This window comes from Suricata suricatta, chromosome 13 (assembly GCF_006229205.1).
Source record: "Suricata suricatta isolate VVHF042 chromosome 13, meerkat_22Aug2017_6uvM2_HiC, whole genome shotgun sequence".
NCBI classification, from domain to species: domain Eukaryota; kingdom Metazoa; phylum Chordata; class Mammalia; order Carnivora; family Herpestidae; genus Suricata; species Suricata suricatta.
Genome location: NC_043712.1, coordinates 134254 through 157227, shown reverse-complemented (window position 1 = coordinate 157227; position 22974 = coordinate 134254). Strand labels below are relative to the sequence as shown.

Below are 22974 nucleotides of genomic sequence, written 5' to 3'. Positions count from 1 at the left end.
TCCTGCTCTGCCGGGTGGCCGCACACCCACCGCCTTACACATGGGCCAAGGCAGCCCTGTTCTGGAGGTCACTGCATGCTCCCAGGCAGGTCCCCGGGCAGACCAGAGTGGATGTAGCTGGCGGTAGGCTAAGATCCCACACTTGCCAAGGTGTCAGCCGGGGGCTCAGAGGAGCCTGTGCTCACAGCATGGACCTGAGAGCCGTGTTCTCCAACATGACAGCGCACGTGTGACTGTATAAGCTCACACGTAAGTCCGCTGCAATGAAATAAAAGTGAAAGTGTTGTTCCCCAGGCTCACCCACCACATCTCACGTGTTCAATGGACAGATATGGCTAGAGGCTCCTATACTGGTCAGCACAGATAGAGATCCCTTCCATCATTATAGAAAGTTCTATCGGACTGTGCGGCTTCTAGAAGTTTTTAAACCAAGTTGTATCTGTGTCTAGAGCTCAGCATGATGTGGCTCCCAGATTGCCCTGGAAGGCCCCCTAGCACAGCCTGGGGCCACTGGGGCAGGGATGAGGGCCAGCGTGGCGGTGGTTACTAGCCTGCCTGCTCGCACAGACCCGGTGGCAGGATGCTCATCCTGTTTTCACACCCACTGCCGAGGAGAGGGCCAGAGAGCTTGGCCGTGTCCTGTGCGGCCTCAGCTGGACCCACATCTGTGGCTCTGTGCTCGTCTGTGCTGGCCCCTCCGCAGACCTGACTGATCCCTCTGGCCCCAGAATGGGCTGCTGAGCAGTGTGCTACAGACCCTGGCCTTGTCCTTACAGATGTCTCCTAGTCTCCTTGGTAGCCAGGCCTTCCCCACCGATGTCATCATGGAGAAAAGGGAGAGTGGCACTCCCCTCAAAATTCCTTGTCCCCTGTGCTCTGAAGACTGAGAGGGGCCCCCAGGGGCCAGGAGAGGAGGTCCCCAGGAAGATGGCCGCACGATTGGCAGAGACACCGCAGCCCTGAGGCAGGCGAGCCGGATGCCGGCTCATGCGGGCCCTCCCCTCCCCCTTGTTTAAAGCAGTGTTGAAGAGAGCAGCCACCAAGAAGAGCCGGAACGACTTGATCCACGCCGAAGAGGGCGAGGACCGGTTTGCAGACCTCTGTGCTGTGGGTGAGTCTCTTCGTGTCCTCCCGGCACAGCGGGGCCCGCCCATGGCTGGGGGCAGGAGTTCCCCTACTTCCTGCTTGTCCTGCCTGTCCTAGCTTCTGGTCTGTCCCCCAGGCTCCCGGGATTCCCGGAGCTGGGCACTATGCCACCCTCTAGAAGTGCCCCTCCAGTTACATGCCTTAGCGACTTGTGACTTTTGTGACCTTGAGTCCAATTTCATGATGTCTCATTGGAGCTGTCGTTCTCATCTCACTCACTGCTAATGCCTTTGAGCTTCTTTTCAAAATGATTGTTTCAGATTTGAATTTGGGTTTTGGTGGTTCTTCATATACCTGTCCATTTTTCTATTGGGTGGTTTATGTTTGCTAATTAGTAAGGGACTGATGTGTGTTGTGGATCTGAGTTTTGGTACAGCTTTTACAAGTTTATCATGTGAATGTTATATTTAAGTAGTCCCCTTTACTCCTATTTTACTTAGAGTTCTTATTCTGATTTTTTAAAAGTCTATGGTTTAGAATAATTTAAGCAACGCCTAAACTATCTGTTCTTCAAGGGTAAAGATAAAGCTGTGAACCCATCTAGTAAAGAAATAAGAAGAACTTGGGCCAGTTTTACAAATTATGCCTTGTGGGGAAATCTTTCATTTTCTCAGAGTTTCAAACTTGTTTCTATAAAGTTGCTGGTAGTTCCTCTTATGATTCTTTTCATCTCTCCTGTACTCAGCCATTTGCTTGTTCATTCTCTCAGCATATGTTTTTTAAGTGCCATGATGTGACAGTAACTGTCCAAGGCTCTGGCGCCACAGCGCGGAACAAAGCGATGAAGCCCTTTCATCTTCCAGGTTTTCTAGCCTAGCTGTGGCATCAGACCCTGAGCAGTTAATAGGAATAGCACACAGCGTTTCAGTGCTACCTCTGGAAAAGGAAAGAATCAAGAAGGGAGGGGTCTTGGAGGGTTTGGGGGTTTTGGAATTTTAAAGAGAAGGCCACGGAAGGCACAAGGGAAAGGTCACCTTTGAGTAAAAGCTGAAGGAAGTAAGGAAGTCAGTCCCATGGAAAGGAACATTCCAGCAACATGTGAGAAGATCCTGAGGCCGGAAAGAGCGTGGCACTTGGGGGGACTGTCAAGTAAGCCAGTGAGGCTGGAGTGGAGTGCCGTGGGTTTCAGGATCAGAAGGTCACGGAGAGGGGCGCCCAGCAAAGGCTGCGGCTGCTGGTGGGTTTGCAGAGCAGAGTCGCTGTCCTGCGCCAGTTGGGGTGCAAGAGAGCCTCAAACGCAGGAGGGACAGATGCGGGCCTGCTAAGAGGCCACTGTAGGAATCTGACTGGCGGTGGCAGCCATGGGAGTGTCTGGTGGCCAGATTCTGGATACATTCGGAAGAAAAACACACAGGATTTGCCGGCCAGCTGGGTGTGGATATCAGAGGACAGGGGTGGCCATGTGCCTTAATCGCGGGTTAGGGGGCTGGGGCTGACTCCCAGAGTCCAGAGAGCGGCCTGAGGGCCAGTGGGGGCATCAGGTGGCACCTGTGTGGGGGGGTCTGGCAGTTAGGCTGGAGATGTTGCACAGTTGCTATGAGGGTGTTTAGGCCCTGAAGCCGCTTGCATCCTGCTGACTCTGCTTTGGATTGTGTGGGGTGAATATGTGTTTATGATCTTTTAAGTTCCTTTTTAGTTTTATTACGTTTATTTTTCTATAGTATTTTGATTTACTTTATTATTGCTTTCCTAATTTCTGAAAATGTGTAACTCTTTCTTTTTCCTTTCCTCTTTATCCGGAAAGGCCCTGAAGGCTGTGCCCCGCCCCCGCGTACGGCTTTGCAGGGATGGCCTCCTTGTTACGGGCTTTTCCATCATGGTTTCTTTTCTTCACTCCCAGAAGGTGTCTGGGAATTCGTCTTCTCCCCCCACAAATTTCTCACTTTTCTACCCCACAAACAGCCACCTCCCCTCCCCTGCTCTCATAAATAGAATCATGCTTCTTTACTATTTTAGCCTGTTTTTATTGATTGATGGATTGATACCATCCTCACCACTGAGATGCATCATTTCCATGAGGAAATTGCTGTGTTTGCCATCACTCTGCCCCTGTTGGCCCTCAAGATCAATGAGGTGTGACCTTCGCAGTGTTCTCCTCTTCTCCTTGCAAACTCCGGGTTTAGAAGACTTTGGTATTTGTAGCCCCCGGTGGCCATTAGTTCCAGTCGTCACTCGGCTGCTTGGCGTCAGGCGCACATTCGCAGAGGCAGGCTTGCTTTCAGACGTCCTCTCCGCCGGCCACTGCCTCACAGACCTGTCTCTGCTTTCTCTCTGCCCTGTGTTTGGTTGGCTTCCCCAAGGTGTGCGTGTGTGGGGGACCTTCCGAGGCCTGAGGCCTGTTTGCTGGCTCCCTGCTGCTCTGTGGTGTCACCCTGTCCCCTTATTTCCATGTTCAGATGTGGCCTTGGGGGGTTACAGGCTCCTTCTCTGCCCAGCAGCAGGCCTGGTGGGCTTCTCCGCCTGTGGGCTCCGGCCTCGCTTCACCGAGGCTTCTTCCCGTCTGTGCAGTGACTTCGGCTCCTTGCCGGGCTCGCTTTGTGTCCCAGCTCCCTGTCGTCAGTGCTCTGCCCCTTGAGTTTCTCTCCTCGGTTAAGACCCGCTTGTCCCTCATCCATCCTCCAGGCTACTCATTTGAGTTTTAAGAGTGAACCTCCTTTCTTTTGTCTGCTGAAAGGAATTTTATTTTTCCTCCATAAAGTTTCTCTCTCTTATTTTTATTGTGATTAGTTTAGTGCTGCACACGAGTCCCTGGGATTCTGCTGCTTTCTCCTCCTAGGTGTCTGGCAGGGCCCAGGGGTCCCTCACCTCAGGCCTCAGGCCTCAGCAGTAGCTGGTGCAGGACAGGCTTGGGTGTGGGGCTCCGCAGGGAGGAAGAAACCATGAGTCTCTTTGTGCCCAGCGCCCCCTTTGTCCCTCTCTGCGGGCTGAGGATGGCTGTGTCTCACATGCTGGGCCCGTGTTGTTTCACGGGCTCTTACACAGCCCGTGAGGTCCCGGTTACCTGTTTTTCATTTTCAGGCGAGGACTCTCCAGGCCGTGTGACATGTAGAAGGCCCTGTGTCTAGGGCAGAGGTGATGGGATTTGTGTTTACATGGCCCGTGTTGAACCTCACGCTTATTACCCCCTGCTGGTGAATACGACAGCTAAGCCGTTTCTCCTCCGTCCCTTCACTGGCCTCTGGGGGCCTCATCGAGGGTGAGGAGGGAGCTGAGTCATTCTGTCTTCTCTCCGCCACTCCGGGCCTGGCACAAACTCGGTACATGTTTGTGGAAGGAATGGCTGCTAGGCAGGGCTGGCATAGACTTTATATTAAAAATGAACTCCTTTTGGGCATGATGGAAAGAAATCCAAACATTGTATGCGGTCATGCATTGATCACACTAATGCTTAACTGTGACGTTCACAGGTTAATTTAATTCTTGATTTCCTCTAGCCTGATGAGATCAGATTCTTCTTCCTTGAAATAAGCCTTTTGGTTATGAAGAATATGTGCTGATGAAGTTAAACATGGAGATTCAGAGTGCTGAAAAGAAGCAGCCCCAGTCGCTCCCGCTTTCCCTCCCAGAGCTACAATTCTGGATGTGGCACGTGTCCGTGCTCATTGTGGATCCCTGCTTTTACCAAGGACCTGGGCTGGTGTCACTGTCCAGAGCTGACCTGAGCACACAGTGGAAGCTTCTTGGGGGGCACACTGTCCTCCAGGGCCTGTGGCCCTGTCTTCAGAGGCCCAGGGCCCAGAATTCCCTGAGGCACCACATGCCCTGTATCGTGGTGGCCTGAGTGTCCCTCTTCCCTGATGAAGTGAGAGGCTGGGGGTCTCTGTCCTGGGTGCTGCCTGCGTTCCCTAGGAACTGAGGGGGAGCCCCTCACACCCAGAGTGCTGGGGCTTCTGCTCCCTGCCGTGTCCCTTGGACTGTGTGTAGAGGGGGGATGGGTGGGGCTTCAAGAGCCAAGTGGGGATCCGTAGTTTTGTGCACACATGGCTATGGAGACCGCTTTGTGGGTATGCCTTTGATAAATGAAGATATATGTAGTTGTCTGCATGTGGGCACAGCTGCAGAATGAGCAGGCCAGTTGTGACAAGGAGGTGTTCCTGTGTGGCTTTTTTTTCATGGCAGGGGCTCATTGATTCTTGCTGGGCGTGGGCCAGTGAGCTGGGAAGTGGGGGCCAAGGAGCCTCCCCTGGAGAGCTTGCTGCTTGTCTGGCTGGCCACATGTGTGTGCACAGAACAGTTCATACAAGTCAGTACCTTCCTTCCCACGGTGGGCCCTCTGTGTTCATAGGTGTGTCTTTGAGAGTGAGATGCTCAGGGTGTGGATGTGTGCTATGTGTGTGTGTGTGTGTGTGTGTGTGTGTGTGTGTGTGTGTGTGAGACTTTGCTTCTAAATGACTCAGGAAGTGGTGGGGGAATCTGTGTGTGTGGATCTCTGAACGGTTCTGGGCATGGCTCTACCTGTGTGTCGGTCTCTCCTTGTCTATACCATTGTCTGCCTCCCTCTGTGCCCTGTTCCTGCTTTAGAGGAGGGAGCGGGTTTGTCTGGCTGTGGACTTGGCACTTTGCAGCTCTCAATGAGGTTGGCCAAGAGGTTTTGTTGAATGAGCTAGCTCTGACTAATTGGCAATGGCCAGTATGTGGTGTCTGGAAATGGACTGTGAGGCTGTGTCCTGACTTATCTAGGAGGCTGTGATCGAGCAGTGGTCTTCCATGGGTCTGGATGGGGTGTGGCTTCTAGAGTGCCAAGAATTTGCCATGAGAGCCCTTCGAGGTTTCTCGAAGGGCTGGCTGATGGGTCCTGGCCTGTGGCCCTCCTTCTGAGTCTGGGGATGTGTGTCGGCTTGTAGACAAGTCTCTCCAAAGGCCTCAGGGCCTGCCTTAATTTCAGTGAATCTAAGAATACCCCAGCCTGATAATGCTGTTAGTGTACCACTGAAGCTCTGGGTGCACATGCGTACACACACATGCGCACATATATATATAGAACATCACATGACACACATACCGTTAGCCGGGGACTCGATGCCCAGCCTGACTGGTTTTGAATAATCGGAGGCTCACATGTACCCAGGCCTTTATTGCAAAAACTAAGGAACCCTGATGCGCTGCAGAGACACACCCAGACCCTGCACACATGCACACTCACAGCCTCCAGGTGCCCACGAAGACTGCTCACTTGTTCGTCAAGGGGGGCACAAGCTTTGAAGTGAAGGCCTGTGGGCCTCTCCTCACAGAGCTTGCAGTCTAGTCTGGGAGCTGGGGGAAGAACAAACAGGTCAACAAGCCAATGCTGGGGCAGGTGGTACGTGGCTGTGATTATCGTCGGGGCACTGATTTCGGATGGGGTGCCCAGAGAAGGGTGTTTTGTGGAAGTGACCTCAACGTCTAGGCGTGGGGCTGAGAAGCAGCCAGCTGTGGCCAGAGAGCAGCGTTGGGCAGCATTTCACACCGTCACAGTGGAGCAGAGGTGGGGTGTGCGTGGAGACGGGGGAGAGGCGCCACCGCTTGATGCGCAGATGTTCCAGAGAGTCCGTTGGGCTTTGCGGGCCAGACACACTCACCCCTGCCTCTGCACCCACACAGCAGCTGTGGACCAGAAGTAAACCAAGGAGCTTGGCTGCATTCCAGGGTACTTAAAAACAGGTATCTAGTAGTTGATCCTTGAGTTGAAGCAGGAGGGAGGCCAGATGCTGCGTGGCTCCCCAAGGTCCCTGGAAGAGCTGGGATGGCCTGAGGCATCGGGACTGTGCTGGGGTTTCTGGGGACCATCTGGAGCCTGGCAACCATGGAGACCACCAAGGCTCTGGGTTCCCTCGTCTGTGCAATGGGGGTGGGGTCAGGACTTGGTGCAGGGAGGTACGGTGCAGGGGTAATTCGCTAAATGCCAGGAGCACACATGTGTCTGTGATCAGAACTGGGGCCTCAAGCTAGCCCCGGGCTGGGGCAAGTGTCCTTGAAGGTGTTTTCAGGTGGGAGATCTATGTTCGAGATGGGAGTGGAAGCATGTCCTCAAGGCTGTGTCGTGGGGCACACGTCCATAGAAGGAGTGTGTCTGGGTGCTGGTGGTCTCTGCACATCCTCAGTGAGCTCCTTGTTCCCCCAGGATCCCCCTTCGCCCGTGCCAGCCTCAAGAGTGGGAAGACAGAGAGTTCATCATACTTCCGCAGGAAGGAGAAGATGTTCCGGTTTTTCATCCGCCGCATGGTGAAGGCACAGAGCTTCTACTGGGTGGTGCTGTGTGTGGTGGCCCTGAACACGCTCTGCGTGGCCATGGTTCACTACAACCAGCCGCAGCGGCTCACCACAGCGCTGTGTACGTACCTGCAGCCTGGGTCTCCCCCTCACCTCTTCCCGAGCTGCCTCTGGTCTGCAGCCTTGGAATGCCCTGGGTAGGACACCTGCACTGAGCAAAGTGCCCCCAAGGGCGTCTGCTGGGGCCTGAGCTCCCCTTCCCAGGTTCCAGGAGGCCTAGTTGATCTGTTGGTGTGGTGGGAAATGATGAGGGTCCAGGGCACCCTGGGGGGAGGTAGGTGTGGAGAGCAGATGGACCTGAGTCCTCTCTTGGAAGGGCTTCAGACCCACGGAACAGGGCACTTCCCTCTCATTTCCATCTTCCGTGAGGCTGCGGCTCCCTCCATGCACTCCTGAGGGGAGAGAGACTCCAGGCCTCTATGGCTCTTTTCATTTTGCTTTTTGCTTTTTGAATCTGAGTGTGTCTGTGACCAAGGCTGACCTGCCTGTGGGCCTAAGGACAACCCGCAGGGGTCTGAGTCCTGACTTCTCTTGGTCCTGGCTGCAGTTCCCAGGAGCAAAGGAGGAGAGGAACTGGGGTGGCTGAGGCCCCTCGCCCCTCTCCCCGGACCAGGGCTGACCTTCCAGGACCACCCTTCATGCCCTAGAGCTCTGCAGGCCCCGGGGAGGCCCGTCTCGCTCTGTCGTCCCCCTCACAGGGGCTCTAAAGATGGAGGCTCACTAGCGGTTTCTGTCCTGCGGTCAGAGCCTCACCTTCCTGTTCGCTGGTGCTCACCCTGCCTGGCGTCCGGGGCTGATGTGGACACAGGCCTGAGGGCGCTCTCACAAGGGCCTCGCTCTTGCCCCGGGAGCCCTGTGTGCCTGCTGTCGCGCTGAGGTGGCAACACTGTTGTCTTTTTTTCCAGAGAAGAGCCCTCCTGGGTGCCGATCGTGGCCCCTGGAGGACCAGCCACGCTCCCCTCTCTCAGACCACTGAGCCTGGGCAGCTCGAAGCCGGAGCTTGGGCAGCACTCGGAGAGTTCTTCTGAGCTCTAGACTCTGATGGCTCTGCAGGCCCCTAGAAAATACGGGTGGGGGTGGCTGTGGGGTGGGACGCCAGGCTACAGTTTCCCAGACTTGTACTGAACCGTCCTGTTGGGTGATGGTCCATTCTAGCAGGTGGTCTGGCCCAGGTCCCTGGGCGAGCCGAGTTTAGAAGCAGAGTGTGGAGGCGCCTGAGGGGCTCAGTTGGTTAAGCGTCGGACTCTTGATTTTTGGCTCAGGTCACGATCTCTCAGTTGTGAGCCCAAGTTGGGCTCTGTGCTCAGTAGGGAACCTGCTTAAGATTTCTCTCTGTTCCTTTTCTTCATTTTAGTTCCTCACCCCTGGGGGTTGGGTAGGGACCAGGGAGATGGGGCTTCCTCGACTCAGCCTGCGGTGCGGCTCTTCCCTGGGGCTCCCGAGCCAATCCTTTCTTTCCCGTGGAGGAAGCTGGTGGTGCCCAGTCAATGTGGTGGGATTTGCCACCCGAGTGGGCAGGAGACAGCCGTCGTGGCCTGGTGGCATGTCTGCTGTGCGGGAGCAAGGGGCTGAGAGTGCCCAGGTGCTGGCCCAGGCCCCAGGCATCCCTGGCCAAGCATCTTCCCCCTTGTTGCTAGGTCTTCTCTGTGGTTCTCCGGAAATTTCTGAATCCCTTGGCATTAACCTAGGGAAAATAGCTGGCAGGTGAAGTGGGTATATGCTAGGTCTGCACACCTCTGCTCAGTGCCCTGCACTCTGTTCTTGGCAGCTGGGCGGGAGCTGAGGAAGGCTGACTCTGTAAGGCAGGACTTTGCAGGAGGGAAAGGCAGTGCCAGAGGGAGAGGGTGTTCCCACCACGACTAGCTTCGTTGGAGCTCCCTAGGGACCTCTGCCCAGAGACGAGCCACCCTGAGGAGCATGGGTTCTGTGAACCTTGGCCATTGGCCCACTCAGGAGCCACCCCCAGGGCACCACCAGAACTCTCGAGACTGAGGCTTGAATGGTGAGGAGGGAAGGAAGTCATGCCATGCTCAGCTCCGCAGTTGGCTGTTGGGCTTTGTCACCCTGTGAGCCCCCTGGTCTCCCGGGACAGGCTTGACCTGCCTCTCCTCTATCCCTCTGTTCCCCCAGCACACTGTCCTCTTCTTATGACACAGAACACTGTTGAAATTCTCAGCGTCTGCTCCCCTTTGGGGTGTGAATTCCTGGAGAGAGGGGTCAGCTCTGTCTCCTTGGCAAGCTCCAAGGATCACCAGTGCCTGTTAGTTGAATGAGCAATTTCGGAGTGAGTGGCTGAACACTCTTTCTTGGCCTCAGGGGGTCGGCGGAGCATATGAAGTCGAGGGGGTCTGTTCCTCAGGAGAGTGAAAGGACAGGCAGGGTCATTGGGGGGTTTCTGTGTCTCTCTGCTCCCTTTCTCTGAGAGAGCCTCCCCACTGGCAGCCTCCATGCCACTTCCTTGCAGCACCCTCACTTGGGTCTCCTGGGAGCGAGATCGGTGCCCGGGCGGCTGGAGCTCCAAGCTCTGTATTGTGGGCAGCGGGAAGTCCTGTCTCTTTGGCTTCTTCAAGACCTGACCTCTTTCTGTGGGGCAGCCCAAGGGGCAGGAGCAGGTGCCTTTGTGACCTCATGTGGAGGGGCTCTGGGGCTCGGGGCTGGGAGCTTTGGATCTTTGCAGGTTGCTGGGGCCTTCCGAGCTGGACTCGGGTACAGGGTGTAGCTTCCGTGCCGCCCCTCACCCCCGCTGCTCTGCACAGCTGGGACCCAGCAGCCGTCATTTAGGCCTGGCCGGGGTGAGTTCTTCTGCTTAGGTCAGCGGGCACCCACACCTGTGAAGCTGGCTTCTTAGCATCTCCAGGGAATCAGCTTGCCCTCTCAGGACTCATCCCATGCCTGTCTCGGGTGCCGTAGTGATTTTTTGGCTGGCTTCAGAGGCCAGGCTTCTTATAGGGAGTTGCTGCCAAGGGCTGCTTTTCCAGATACTCAAGCCATGCACAGCAGGTGGTTCCCTCCCTGAGACCTTGGGCCGTGCAGCCCCTGGCGTGTCTCTCTGTGGGCAGTGGGGCCGGTATCTGCTCATCCGGAGTCAGGGCTGCTGCAGAGCCGGCCCTGCCTGAGGCCCCCGGGGTCTGTAGAGTGTGGCGCTTGGTGGAGAGCTGTGAAGGGGGTAGGGGTCCGTGCCTGCAGGAGCGGCAGGAGGTGTGGGGTCCCCTCTTCTCTCGTCTACTTCATCAAGAGCTGCCGGAGCTCCAGTCTCCCAACCTGTCTGGACGCCAGAGGCCCCAGGATTGCTGGGCTGGTCACTTAGCAGTGATGGGACTCTCGGAAGCTTCTCCTCCACTCCTGCTCATGGCCTGGACCCTCGGGGGCAGGCTCTGCCTTGAGGTCTGAGCTGCTCTCCTGGCCCCTGCTGCTGTGGGGCCAGAGGCCATGGTGCCTTTGGGCCACCGTATAGAATACTGAGCTCATTCCAGCTCAGCAGTTGGGGAAGAAGATCAAAGACAGTGACCTTGTTCTGCCGTCTGGAATGACTGGTTTGGCCAGTGTGGAGCTCAGCTATGTCTCTTGTCTGTGGCTTCGCACAGCTTCTGGACCGCCTGTGGTTGATCGCTCTGACACTCCCTGTGGCTCAGGCTGGGTTAGGGGTTGTGTCTTTCTTGTGTGCCTGGGATTCTCAGCATGGCCCTCACTTCCAGTGTGGCCCTTGAGGGTCAGGAGAGCTGATGGTGGGACTCTTGGGCCCAGGCAGGCCCTGCTTGCTGCTACTGCTGTGGGGCCCAGCCTGCAGGAAGGTGAAGCCACCCATGGGAGCCTCTGTGTGACTCAGAGGGTGAGGGGGTGACATCCTCCAGTCCCCCAGCAAGCGTTGGTACCTCCTGGGAGCCTCATGCTGGCCAGGCCTGGGGATGCTCAGGCGGTAGGTGACACATGAACAAAGTGAAAAACAAATGTGGTGATGAGGGCTCCTGAGGAAGGTGTTGGGCAAGTCCTCCTGGAAAGACAGGGCGATTCTGAGGCGGAGGCTGAGGGGCTCCACCGGGATTAGAACATGAGGACAGGAGCAAGCCTGAAGGCGTCCAGCTTCTCCGTGGGGACCCTCCGTGGAGTACCGTGTGCTCCTAGACCTCGCTCCTGAGCTCTGTCCCAGGACCCCTCCTCCTGCGGAGGCTGTGTTCGTGCGGCACAGGCGCGGGGCCCGCGTTCTGTTTCCAAGTGAAAGAAGCATCTCTTTGCGCCCCTTCCAATCCCAGTCCAGTCGTCATCCCTGCCCTGGGCTGAGACTTCCGAGCTCAGGGGCCACAGACCAGGCCTGCAGGGCTCCATCCTGGAACGGCCCAGAGGTCTTGTCCTCCAGTCCGGGCTGGAGCCAGGTGGGAGGAGGCTGAGAGCTAATCCCCCTCTTCTCCGGCTTCTCCTAGACTTTGCAGAGTTTGTTTTCCTGGGTCTCTTCCTCACAGAGATGTCCCTGAAGATGTATGGCCTGGGGCCCAGAAGCTACTTCCGGTCCTCATTCAACTGCTTTGACTTTGGGGTGAGTAAGATCCTCACCAGAGATGCTGGCTAGGGGTCCAGGAGGGCCTAGCTGTACCCGTGCTTGAGAGTGCGCCCAGCCCCCTCCCACTAAGCTGTACCCAGTGTGAGCTGGGGTCTGTGCAGTGGGGCCCAGGTGGTTGAGGGGACTGTGACCCTGTGTGGGCCAGAAAGTCTTCCTTTGGACAGGGAGAGGCCTTTGGCAGAGGGGAGGCCTGCCTGGGGGTTCCGGCCACAGGCTTCTCCCCACCTGCACGACATCCTGCTCCCCACTCCTGACCCCGTGTGTAGACTCTGAAGCTCACCGAAGGTGCAGTGACCTGCTGTGTCCCTGGTGCGGCCATCTTTTCAATGAGCTGCTGCCTGTGGAGGGCTCAGTGTCCCCACAGAGCTCAAGGGGGCTGCAGTCCTGATCCCTCACTGTCCTGCAGATCTGGCTGTGGGCAGCTTGGCACATGGTTCAGGGGAGGACTGACAGACCACTCATATGGTTGATGGCAGGCCTCAATCTCAGTCACACGGGCGTCTCCCGACTGCGTGTGTGTCCTGATGACATGGCGGCTTGTGACCTGAGAGAGAGACTGAGAGCACCCATGACAGAAGACACAGAGACCCAGTCTCCGAGAGACGACCCCTCAGTTTTGCTATGTTTTGTTTGTTAGAAGTGGGTTACTTGGCGTAGGCCACATTTAACAGGGGTGACGGATATTACCCAGGGACGTGAAACCCAGGAGGCAAGTGTCACTGGGGGCCATCTTAGAGGCTGCCTGCCACAGTCCAGCCTCTGCCTCCAGGGATTCCTGTCCTTCCCAGTGTGAAACGCACCCACCTTCTGCTGCTGCCCCGGCCACATTCATCGTTGTGTCAGCTCGGGGTCCAGGGCCTCATCGTCCACATCCGTCCAGGGTATAGTCCGGGCTCCTCAAGGACAGCTGCTCAGTCCCTTTCAGCCCATGGACCTGGTGAGCTGAGGAGACAAGATACCACCCACGTGGTCATGGGACGGGCATGGGCACCTGCCGCAGGCCGCCCTGTTGAAGGGAGAGCAGGATGCACAAGGAGTCCCTGGCCCGTAGCAGTTCTGGAATTCGGTTGGGAAAAGTTGGAGATACCAGGATTGGTTTAAGGCCTAGAGAGCCCCTTGGGCTTTTGGTTTTAGCCTCCGTGTCACCTTTCTTGTTCCAGGAAAGATAACATATGTTTTCAGCTAGACCGTTCTCTCAGCTTGCTTCCCACCAGTAGAATTTTGGGAATCCAAAGGCCTATTTTTTGTCTCATACTGTCTCTGGCTCTTTCAACCCAAGCCAGTGATGTTCCTGCATAACTAAGTCTTTCCGGAGCATTGTGGGTAGGTATGTTGTAAGTCTTCCCAGAATTCACTCCATTTGACAAAAGCCACACCTACACTAGCGACCGGCCCTTCCCTGCTGGGTGCCAGTGCTGAGTGGATGAGGCGGGCGCACATGTGCGCCCCGGAGGACTTGCTGCTCTGTGGACTGCCTCGCGAGGCACGCCTCTGTCTCCGTGGGGCTGGAGCGTGGGGCTGGACGGGGCTCTGAGGCTCCCGCCGTGTCGCAGCTGTGCCCCTGCCCTGGCTTTTTCTTTGCACCGTGCCATGTCCAGCTGCGGCACTGTATGCTGTCTGGAGAGAGAGGCCGAGCGTTTCCAAAGCTGGCGGGTCCTGGGTGACCGCGCTTCCCCGCGCGTCTCCCTCTCCCCGCCCCGTCTGTGCAGCAAGAAGCCCCGGCAGAACCGCAGACTCGGCGCGGCGCAGAAGTCCCAGAGGCCGCCTGGTTCGTGCAGCTCGTGCTCGCCTCTTCCTGTGACTGCAGGCCGCGGTGCGGCCGAGTCCTGCCAGTGCTCGCAGGGCTCCCGTCCGTTCCCTGCCCGTGTCCTCGCGGTCCCGCAGGCCCTCCTGCGAAGCGTGTCCAAGATTCACGAATCGTGTGTTGAGGGCGCCGTGGGCGCTCGCTGACGTGCCGCTCGGTGCCCATTCTCTGGCTCCCAAGCCCTCCCACCTTGCAGGGTTAGTGTAGAGGGCACCACTTCTGTCCCCAAAACGTGTGTTAGTTTTTCTTGGCGTGTCACAAATCACCACGAGGCTTAGTGGCTTAAAACAACCAACACTTGTTATCTCTCATTTGGTGGGTCAGGGGTCAGGTGCCATTTAACTGGGGATCCCCCCCCCCCCCCACCGACTGTCACTTTGCCACAAGGCTGCAGTCACCACAGGTGGGGAGCTCATGCCTAAGCCCTCGCATGACCTATAGGCCTCAGTTCCTGGTCACAGGGGCCTCTCCTCATGCCCCACAACATGGCAGTTGGTGACCCGCAGCAGAGCTGAGAGCACAGAGAAGGAAGCCACTGTTGGTAACCTAATCTCACAGGTGACAGCCTGCCACTTCTGTCACATTCTGTCCGCTAGAAGTGAGTCCACTAGGTCCCCTTCAGGGACAAGGCTATTCAAGGTGGAGGTGGGGGACATCAAGAGGTGAGAAATCACTGTGGGCTGTCTCTGGGGCACCTGCATCGTGAATGAATGGGAACATTCTGAGGATTAAGGGAAGACAGAGCTGCTGGAAGACCAGCAATAAGAGTGCAGATTAGGAAATGGTGCTCACCGGCCCCAGACAAACACGTGATGCTGCGTTTGTGCTGTGAAAACTTGGTAGAGGTGCTCAGGGTCACCGGGGACAGGTGGTGGCAAGCTCGTCCCATTGTTGTGCGGCCAGGGTAATGAGGCATGCAGCTCATGGGCTTCCTAGATGTCAGCAGGACGTTGGATGTCCTCTGAACCATGCCTTTGTGTTCAATATGGAGAAATATGTGGAGGATGGCCATGCATGTGGGTTGGCCCACAGCTGGTGCACCTGCCAGACCGGACCGGACATAAGGTGAAGGGACCAGTGTCACACTGTATGAGAGCCTCCAGTCATGCCTCAGGGCGGTGGTCCTGGCACATTCCGCAGGCTGATCTGATTTGCAAGGTGGTCAGGAAATCAGTAGGCCTGCCCTCACTCCATATCCTGTGCCCCCTTGGTATATCCGGGGTGGTCATGTTGGGGTGCAGGTGAGCACCAGGACTGACGGGTGCTCCCCAAGGGCTGCAGGAGCTCAGTGTGAGGCGTGTTCCTTGTGCCGCTGGTGCTAGGAGTGATTTTGCCGTACACACACTGAGATACCTGCCCGCAGATGCACGTGTGAGACTTGTGTGCGTGTGCCCAAGGCTGACCCCGTCTACACTGCAGGTCATTGTGGGGAGCATCTTTGAAGTGGTCTGGGCTGCTATCAAGCCGGGAACCTCCTTCGGGATCAGTGTGCTTCGGGCACTCCGGTTGCTGCGGATCTTCAAAGTCACAAAGTATGTCACCTGTGTGTTCCTGTGTGGGGGGAAGGGAGGGACGGGGAATGCAGGTCACGCGTGAGACTGGTCAACACAGCATGCTTGGTCCTAGGAATTCATGGTGTTGGCCTTGAAATCAGCTGTCTGGACCCTCTTTTTGTGCTTATAATAATGGTTTACTACAAAAGATGGTTATAGGAACACTTGCCCAGCATGCTTTGTCTTGGCCCTGGGGGCCCGTCTATCCTCAGGTTGTTCCTGCCCTGCCAGCAGGATTCCTACTGTCCCCTCTTTTGAAGGCAGAAGTCCCATCTTTCAACCTTCAAAGGGTTACTTTGCTTCCTAGTTGATAGAGGAAATAGAAGCTATCAGATGCAAGTTTTTCTTTTTTATCATCCTGGCCCCAAATCTGCCCACCTTCCCTGCCCCTGGAGAGCAGGGAGGCCTCAGCTGACTTCTGACCTAAACCCCTGGTTCCCACATGGCTCTTGTTCCCAGGCCTGCTTTCTCCACCCTGTGCCTGATGCGCTGTTTAGGCCATGACAAGAGGACAGTGACAGGCCTGTGTTGTCAGTTCTATTCCACTGGGTTCTTTACGTCACCCTGTTAGTGGCTTGCTCCATTTTGTCTGTGAGGGGGTGAGGCCAGTGCAGAGGCGTGATGTGGTTAGTGAGTGCTGGGACTCTCTGCCAGGGTCCTGGTGGTGGGAAGAGGGGAAAGACCTCACCCACAGCTGTCTTTCCAACAGGGAAGGCCGCCATGCCCTCCACTGGGCCACACAGCACAGCAGGGACCTCACTTGCCCAGAGTTTCTGGACTCCTACGCTGTGAGCATGTGGCCCACGCATGCTCCAGCACAGATTTCCATGCAGTGTCCCCTGCAGCCTGGGCTCTAGGTGCCCCCTCCAGTGATCTCTCAGAGCCCCACTCATCTCTCCACGGTAGATGGGAGTTCTTTTGGTCTTTTCCAGTCTGTTTTAAATCCAAACCTAAGACCGTTTGAAGACGTGGTGGAGTCACCGCAGGAGAGTTTTGGGCAAGAGTTTGGCCTATCTGGGTGCACAAGCCCTGCTGGATGCCTCACGCAGTCTGATGTCCGTCCTCCGTCACTTCCATGTACGATGCTAGCACATTGCTCTGGGAGGTGACTGCAAAGGCTGTCTTCACCTTAGCTGCTGGGCTTGGTGTCTTAGGTGCTCCACTTCCTTCTGGAAACCAGGCGGCCCCTGTCCTGAGATGGGCTGGCTTTTCCAGAGTCTTTCAGCCCATCTTCCATGAACCCTCGAGTCCCTTATAAGAGAATCCATGAAAGACAGGTGAGCCTCTGTGACATTGGCACCAGGGAGGACAGGCTTTGAGGGCCTAGGGATGCCCAGTGGCAGGGTGAGCACAGGTGACTGATGTTCTACCACCTTTCCAGGGTGGTAGAACAGCATGTGCTGGAGCCCATGTGTCCTGGCCTCTCCTGGGGAAGAGCTCTCCAGGTGCAGACGTGGGGTTGGAACCCCCAGTGAGTGAGTGAGCCAGAACACCAGCAGACTTCAGTGGGGCCTGTGTGCTTGGATCCAGATGAATGAAAGGGACACAGTCTCTGACCTCTAGGGGCATTTAAAGAGTGCGACGGAGGGCTGGGCATTGTGGGATGCCAGGAAATGGTCTCGCAGTGCTGTCCCCCTACTCCATGCTGTGTCCCAGACCCTTGGTGAGAGGGGCATTCACGCAGGTTTACACTACCCATCACATCGCTGAGGACCTGCTTGCTGCAGGCCACGGGGCTGGTAATGTTCTGATGTGGCTCATTCTCCACTTGTGGTCTGAGCAGAGGCACCTGGAGGCTGCCCGGGTGTTGAGGGGTGGAGAGAGGTTGGGCAAAGTAAGAAGGGCAGGTTTAGGAGACGAGAATGAGTCCAGCGCTGGACACAGGGGTCTCCGCCATCCCTCTGGAGCCCCTGGTGGAGGAATCTGGAACTCTAGAGAAGAACTCTCGCTGCCCATCCAGGTGTGGGGCCCTTGGGGTTTAGAAGGTCTTGGAAGCCACAGGTGTGACAGTGAGAGTCCAGAGCATAGTGTCAGCCTGGGAGTCGGGCCTCGGCGGGTGTGGCCAGGTACAAACAGACCCCACCTGCCCCAACAGGTACTGGAGCTCCCTGCGGAACCTGGTGGTGTCTCTGCTCAATTCTATGAAATCTATCATCAGCCTCCTTTTCCTGCTATTCCTGTTCATCGTGGTCTTTGCTCTGCTGGGCATGCAGCTGTTCGGGGGACAGTAAGTGGGCCCTAGGGGGCGTACAAGGCTGTGGGCCCCGCTGGGGAGGCAGAGCTAAGAGCCGATGTGCTGCCCAGGCCCCTCCACCTCTCTTCCACCTGGAGGTCCCTCAGGAGGACAGTGGCTCTGAGCACACGGCCCACTCACAGTCTGGGATGGCGTTGCATGCCAGAGTGCCCCTGGATCCTGAAGGGGCTGCCTCCTCCCAAGACTTCTTATTTTCCTCAGGTTCAACTTTCAAGATGAGACCCCAACAACCAACTTTGACACCTTCCCGGCGGCCATCCTTACCGTTTTCCAGGTAAGGCTCCTGGTTCACTCGGCCCTCCAGGTGCTGGGCAGGCAGCCTTCCCTGTCAGCCCCTTGCTGGTGCCTCAGCACAACCCAGATGGCCAGCATTTCAGACAGAACTTGCAGAAAATAGAAGAGAACAAATTGGGGATGAGCATAGGGAGGTCTCCAGCGTGTGGGCCTCCAGTCCCCGGGGCCCTGTCACCAGGCCTAGGACCCGGTTCTGGAGGGAAGCTGGGTGCTGTGATGCTGTCCCAACAAGCATGTATAGTTCCCTGGGGGACCCAACTGTCTAGTGGCCAGTGGACTTCAAGCCGCCAACTATGTCTCAGCCCCTGGAACCTAGAGTCGTAGCTGTCTTTGACCCTTTGAGAGTAAAACAGCACAGTGCTGCCTCAGCTTCTCCCTCCTGTGTGTCAGGTCCAGTGGCCCTTTGTTCTTTTTTGTGTCTAGAAAACATGCTTACCGTGGCTCCTTGGGAAGCTCAGGCTCTTGGCCCATGTCCTCTGTGATGTAAACCTTGTCAACTCATGTGATCTCTGCCCTCTCGGACGGTTCCCTTTTGAAGGGTCTGGCACTTTGTCCCTTGCGGGGCTGTAGCAGCCCTGGTGCCCCCCACGACTGACCTCACCAATAGGATAATGCCAAATGTTTCTGTCTTATGAAACCTCCTTGGACTCCATGCCTGCGACTGAGCAGGATGAGGTGGGTTATTGTTTTGCCCATGATGACTCTTCGGGAAGCCCAAAACACCATGTGTGCTCAGGCCAGGGACTCAGCTTGGCCCCCTGGTCTCTGGGGCTACCGTTGGCCTCCAGACTGGGGCCTCTAGCAGAGGGTGGCCATGACCTCTCCTGCGCATGAGACCTGCTCAGTGATGGGAAAGAGCGCCTTCCTTCTGAGGGTCACTAGGGCTGCTCAGGGGGCTCTGGAAAGTCAGGCAAGGCAAATTGGTGGGAGTGTGCTCCAGACACAGTAGTAGGAAGGTAAGTAGAGTCTGGACAGCAGGGGCAAAGGGTTTGTGGCAGGACTGGGGCTGGCAGAGGCCAGGTTGGATGGGCCTTCCTTGCCAGGCCCAGAGGCTGTGGCTAGCAGGAGGTGTTCCAGGGGCTCCCAAAGCAGGTAGGTGATGTGATTGATGGTGCTCTGCTTTGTTCTGTTGTTGCAAGAAAGGAGCTGAATGGGGTTCATGGTGCTGGAGTAGGACAGAGGGGAAAGAGGAGGTCAAAGCTAGAGGAAAAGTCAGCTCTGGTTTAGACCTTAGACCCCCTTTCCTCTGAACACAGCCATAAGCTAATAAACACATCTAGAAATTAAAAGGGCCCAGCCATGCAGAAAACAAACTGTGGGCCAGAAATGGAACAGTGACGAGAGACACGGAGACTCAGACACATGGAACGCGGTCTGTGCGAGGCAGGCGGGCTCGGTGTCAGAAGCATCCGTGTGGGGCCTGCCTGACTTGGCCCCGGGGAAGGCCTGTGGCCCTTTGAGGAGCAGAGGAACAGAGCTGAGAGAGAGCAATTATGGCCGGAGAAGGCTGAGAAGATCTCAAGGGCAGACAAAGGACCAGGCCAGACCCGTCCCTTCGATGGATGGGGCTGGACAGGGGCCTGAGACCCTAAGATGGGAGCTCCTGCTTCTGGATGGGGCGGAGGGGCCCTGGGGGAGCACATGGCCTCATGGTGGACTGACAGACTGAACCCTGGTGAAGCCAACCCCGCGGAAGAGGGCTGACAGCACGTGTAGCCAGAAGGTGAGCTGACGCCTCCGGAACCAGGAAGAACAGGAAATCCAGGTGACTTTGCACCCAATGTGCTTGAGAGCTGTAGAGCATTAGGGGAGGAACTTGTAACACAGAACACAGAATTACAGAAGAAAAGCACCTAAGAACCAAGAATAGGATAATATGAAAAAGAACTAAGCAGAAATTCTAGGAAAGCCAAATACAGCTATTTAAATTAAAAAAAAAAATCCAAAAGGTAAACTATACACTGGATATGACCCAAGGAAGGATGGTTGAGCTGGAAGCTGAGGAGGAGCCGAGCAAGCTGCGCCACGTCGGGTGAGAGAGCCGATGCCAGCACTGTTCCTGCTGTGTCCTGGAGCGCGTGCCCTCGGAGTGCTGAGCAGGGTGAGCAGTGCTAATGCCAGACCTAGGTGGTGTTGTGTCAAAGAGGAAATCTTAAAAACAACTGTAGGGGCACCTGGGTGGCTCAGTCAGCTAAGTGTCCGACTTTAGCTCAGGTCATGACCTCGCAGTTCGTGGGTTTGAGCCCCATATCGGGCTCTGTGCTGACAGCTAGCTCAGAGCCTAGAGCCTGTCTTCAGATCCTGTGACTCCTTTTCTCTCTGACCCTCCCCTGATCACACTGTCTCTCTCTCTCTCTCTCTCTCTCTCTCTCTCTCAAAAAAAAAAAAACCAAATAAAAACAACTGTAGAAAGAGATTCCCTAAAGGAGAGGACAGCCTGATGGCAGAGGGTTGGGGAAGTCACTTTGAAATACTGCTGGACCGCCCCTATCCGCCTGGAATGCCGACCCAGAGAGCCGAGGTTCAAGTGTGAGCCAGCACTGGACACGTTCAGATGCCAATACGGAGAGTCACTAACCCCTGATTGCCGAAAGCACTGCAGACATGTATACATTTAGTAAAGCCAATGATTTAGAAGAAAAAAAGAACATTATACTCACTCAAGAAGAATTTAAAAATCTGAACTGTTTCAGAAATTGAATAATTAAAAACCTACCCCTCTCTAAGTCACCATGTTCTGCTAATTTTATGAGTGAATTCTACTAAATATTTAAGAAAGCCATTATACCAGTTTTATACACATGGCTCTAGAGAAGATAAAAAAGGAGGCACTGAGCTCATCTTACGAGACTAGAATAACCTTGATATAAAAAACCATAACTGAATTAATGTGAATTTGCTCCATGTTGAGTTACAGGCAGAGACTATAGCAGGAGGAGTTGTCACACAAAGAAAACTTTTATTTGCAATAAATAAGGAGATCATGGGGAATAACTTCCAAAGCTGTGACTCCCCATCTAGGGTGAGTGTGTTCCTTTGATATGGATATTCAGAAAGGGGAGCTTTGTCACATACATGGAGGTGGGCATAAGGTCACTCATGCCTGTACGGGCAGCATCTGCTATGCTGGTGAGCTTTGTGCTCCACCTTGGAAGGAGATTTTCACATTAAAATGAGGTAAAGAGGTAAAGGCAACGGCCTCACAGAGCATGGCCCACCTGAACAGGTGGGAGTTTGTGACTGAGCTCAAGCTGGTCTATCGAGGCGGCTGAGCTCTTCCTGTTATTTGCCTCTGAAAAGTTAAGGCTAACATTCATGTAAAGAGAAGGGGGGGCAGTGAGGGTCTTGCTGGTGACACAGCTAGACAAGGGTAATAAAAGAAAAATATAGGTTGTGATCACAAACCCAGAGACAGAAGAGAAACAATAATCAAATCTAGATTTGCTTACAAATTATCATCATGACCAACTTGAGTTAATTCTAGAAATGCAAGATGACTTAACATTAGAAAGTCTATTAATGGAATTCATCATCTTAGCTGATTAAAGGAGTAAAAAACCCTATGTGATCAGAAGAAGCATGTGAACCCAACAAGAGCATGGCACTGAGCGAGAGAACAGGAGAAACAAGATGTGGACATTGGCTCCCTGTGGAGGCTGGGTGAAGAGCACGTGGGGATTCATTATACTTTCTATGTATGTCTGAAATACACATGTTTCTAAAAAAATAGAATCATATGTGATAAAACCCAACACTCCTTTCAAGAAAAAACTCTTAGCAGATTATGCTGCTATCAGTGGTCTTAGTGCAGTAGGATAAGAAACTAGGAAGCAATTTTTCTAGATTGGCAGAACTGGAAGAAAGAATATTCCCAGCCGAAATATTTATATACACAGAAGACTTGAGTGTTGTAATTGCTGACAGCATAGGACAATTTGGTTATCCATAGAGCAAAACACGAGATTAGATTTCTACCTTGTACCAGATTTGAAATCAGTTTGGATAGAATAAGGCCTAAATGGGAAAAGCAAATCTGAAACTTTGGCCGTTCAAAGAGGGGTGTCATGGGACGAACTCAAGGCAGGAAAATCCTTCCTAAGATTGAGGAAGCACAGACCATAAAGGAGGCGATTGACAAATCTGACTGGTAAAATAGAAATTTCTGTGCATCAAAAGATACCATAAAAATGTTTTTAAAAAGTCATAGACTTGGGGCACCTGTGTGGCTCAGTCAGTTAAGCATCTGACTTCAGCTCAGGTCATAATCTCGCAGTTCGTGGGTTCGAGCCCCGCGTCGGGCTCTGTGCTGACAGCTCAGAGTCTGGAGCCTGCTTCCGATTCTGTGTCTCCCTCTCTCTCTTTGCCCCTTCCCCTGCTTGCTCTCTCTCTCTCTTTCTCACACACACACACACACACACACACACACACACTCTCTCTCTCTCTCTCTCTGTCTCTTTATCAAAAAATAAACATTGAAAAAAAATTTTTTAAAGTCATAAACTTGGAGAAGACATTTCCACAGTATTAGCAAATAACCATCAATGGTTAGTGTCCAGAATATATGAAGAACTTCTGCAAATCAAAAGGAAAAGACAAATAATCTAGTGGGAAAGGCAGAGAGTAACCAAGGCATCTCACAGGAGAGGACGTGGGGCTGATGAGTGAGCCTGTAAGACCTATTGGCAGTGTTCCTCGTAGTCCAGGAGGACTAACGCAAACTAAACCCCACCTTGAGACAGCCTGTGTGCCCGTCGGTTTAGCAGAAGTTGAGAAATCCAGTAATACCAAGTTTCAGAGAAGACGTGGAGAAATGGGAATGCCTTTATGCTGTTGGTGGGTTGGTGGAACCACTTTGGACAGCAATTTCATAAAATCTAATAACTAGAACTTGCATATGAGTGATTCTTCTTGTGAGTCTGTGCTCTGGAAAGTCTCCTGCCCAGTCGCACAAGGAGATGCTTGTGAGACATCATAGCAGCATTGTTTATAAAAGCAAAGAACTGGAAGTCACCACAAAGTTCATCATTAGGAGAATGGATGAGAAAAGTATGTTGTATTATCTGTATGGCAGGAAAACGAGTGGCCTAGAATTAAATGTATTAACGTGAGTGAACCTCCC

The 22974-nt window shown here is 54.5% G+C and overlaps 1 protein-coding gene across 1 annotated transcript in view; it reads left to right on the top strand.

The window, feature by feature from the left end:
- CACNA1B (calcium voltage-gated channel subunit alpha1 B) overlaps positions 1-22974 on the top strand; it is a gene marked incomplete at its 5' end in the record, with an annotated part of 197213 nt that overhangs the window by 55845 nt on the left and 118394 nt on the right. Inside the window, 6 exons of the mRNA XM_029920961.1 lie at positions 1022-1111; positions 7247-7456; positions 11814-11926; positions 15174-15286; positions 17403-17534; positions 17763-17835. Coding sequence (XP_029776821.1) covers positions 1022-1111; positions 7247-7456; positions 11814-11926; positions 15174-15286; positions 17403-17534; positions 17763-17835 — 731 coding nt within the window. The remainder of the gene's footprint in view (positions 1-1021; positions 1112-7246; positions 7457-11813; positions 11927-15173; positions 15287-17402; positions 17535-17762; positions 17836-22974) is intronic.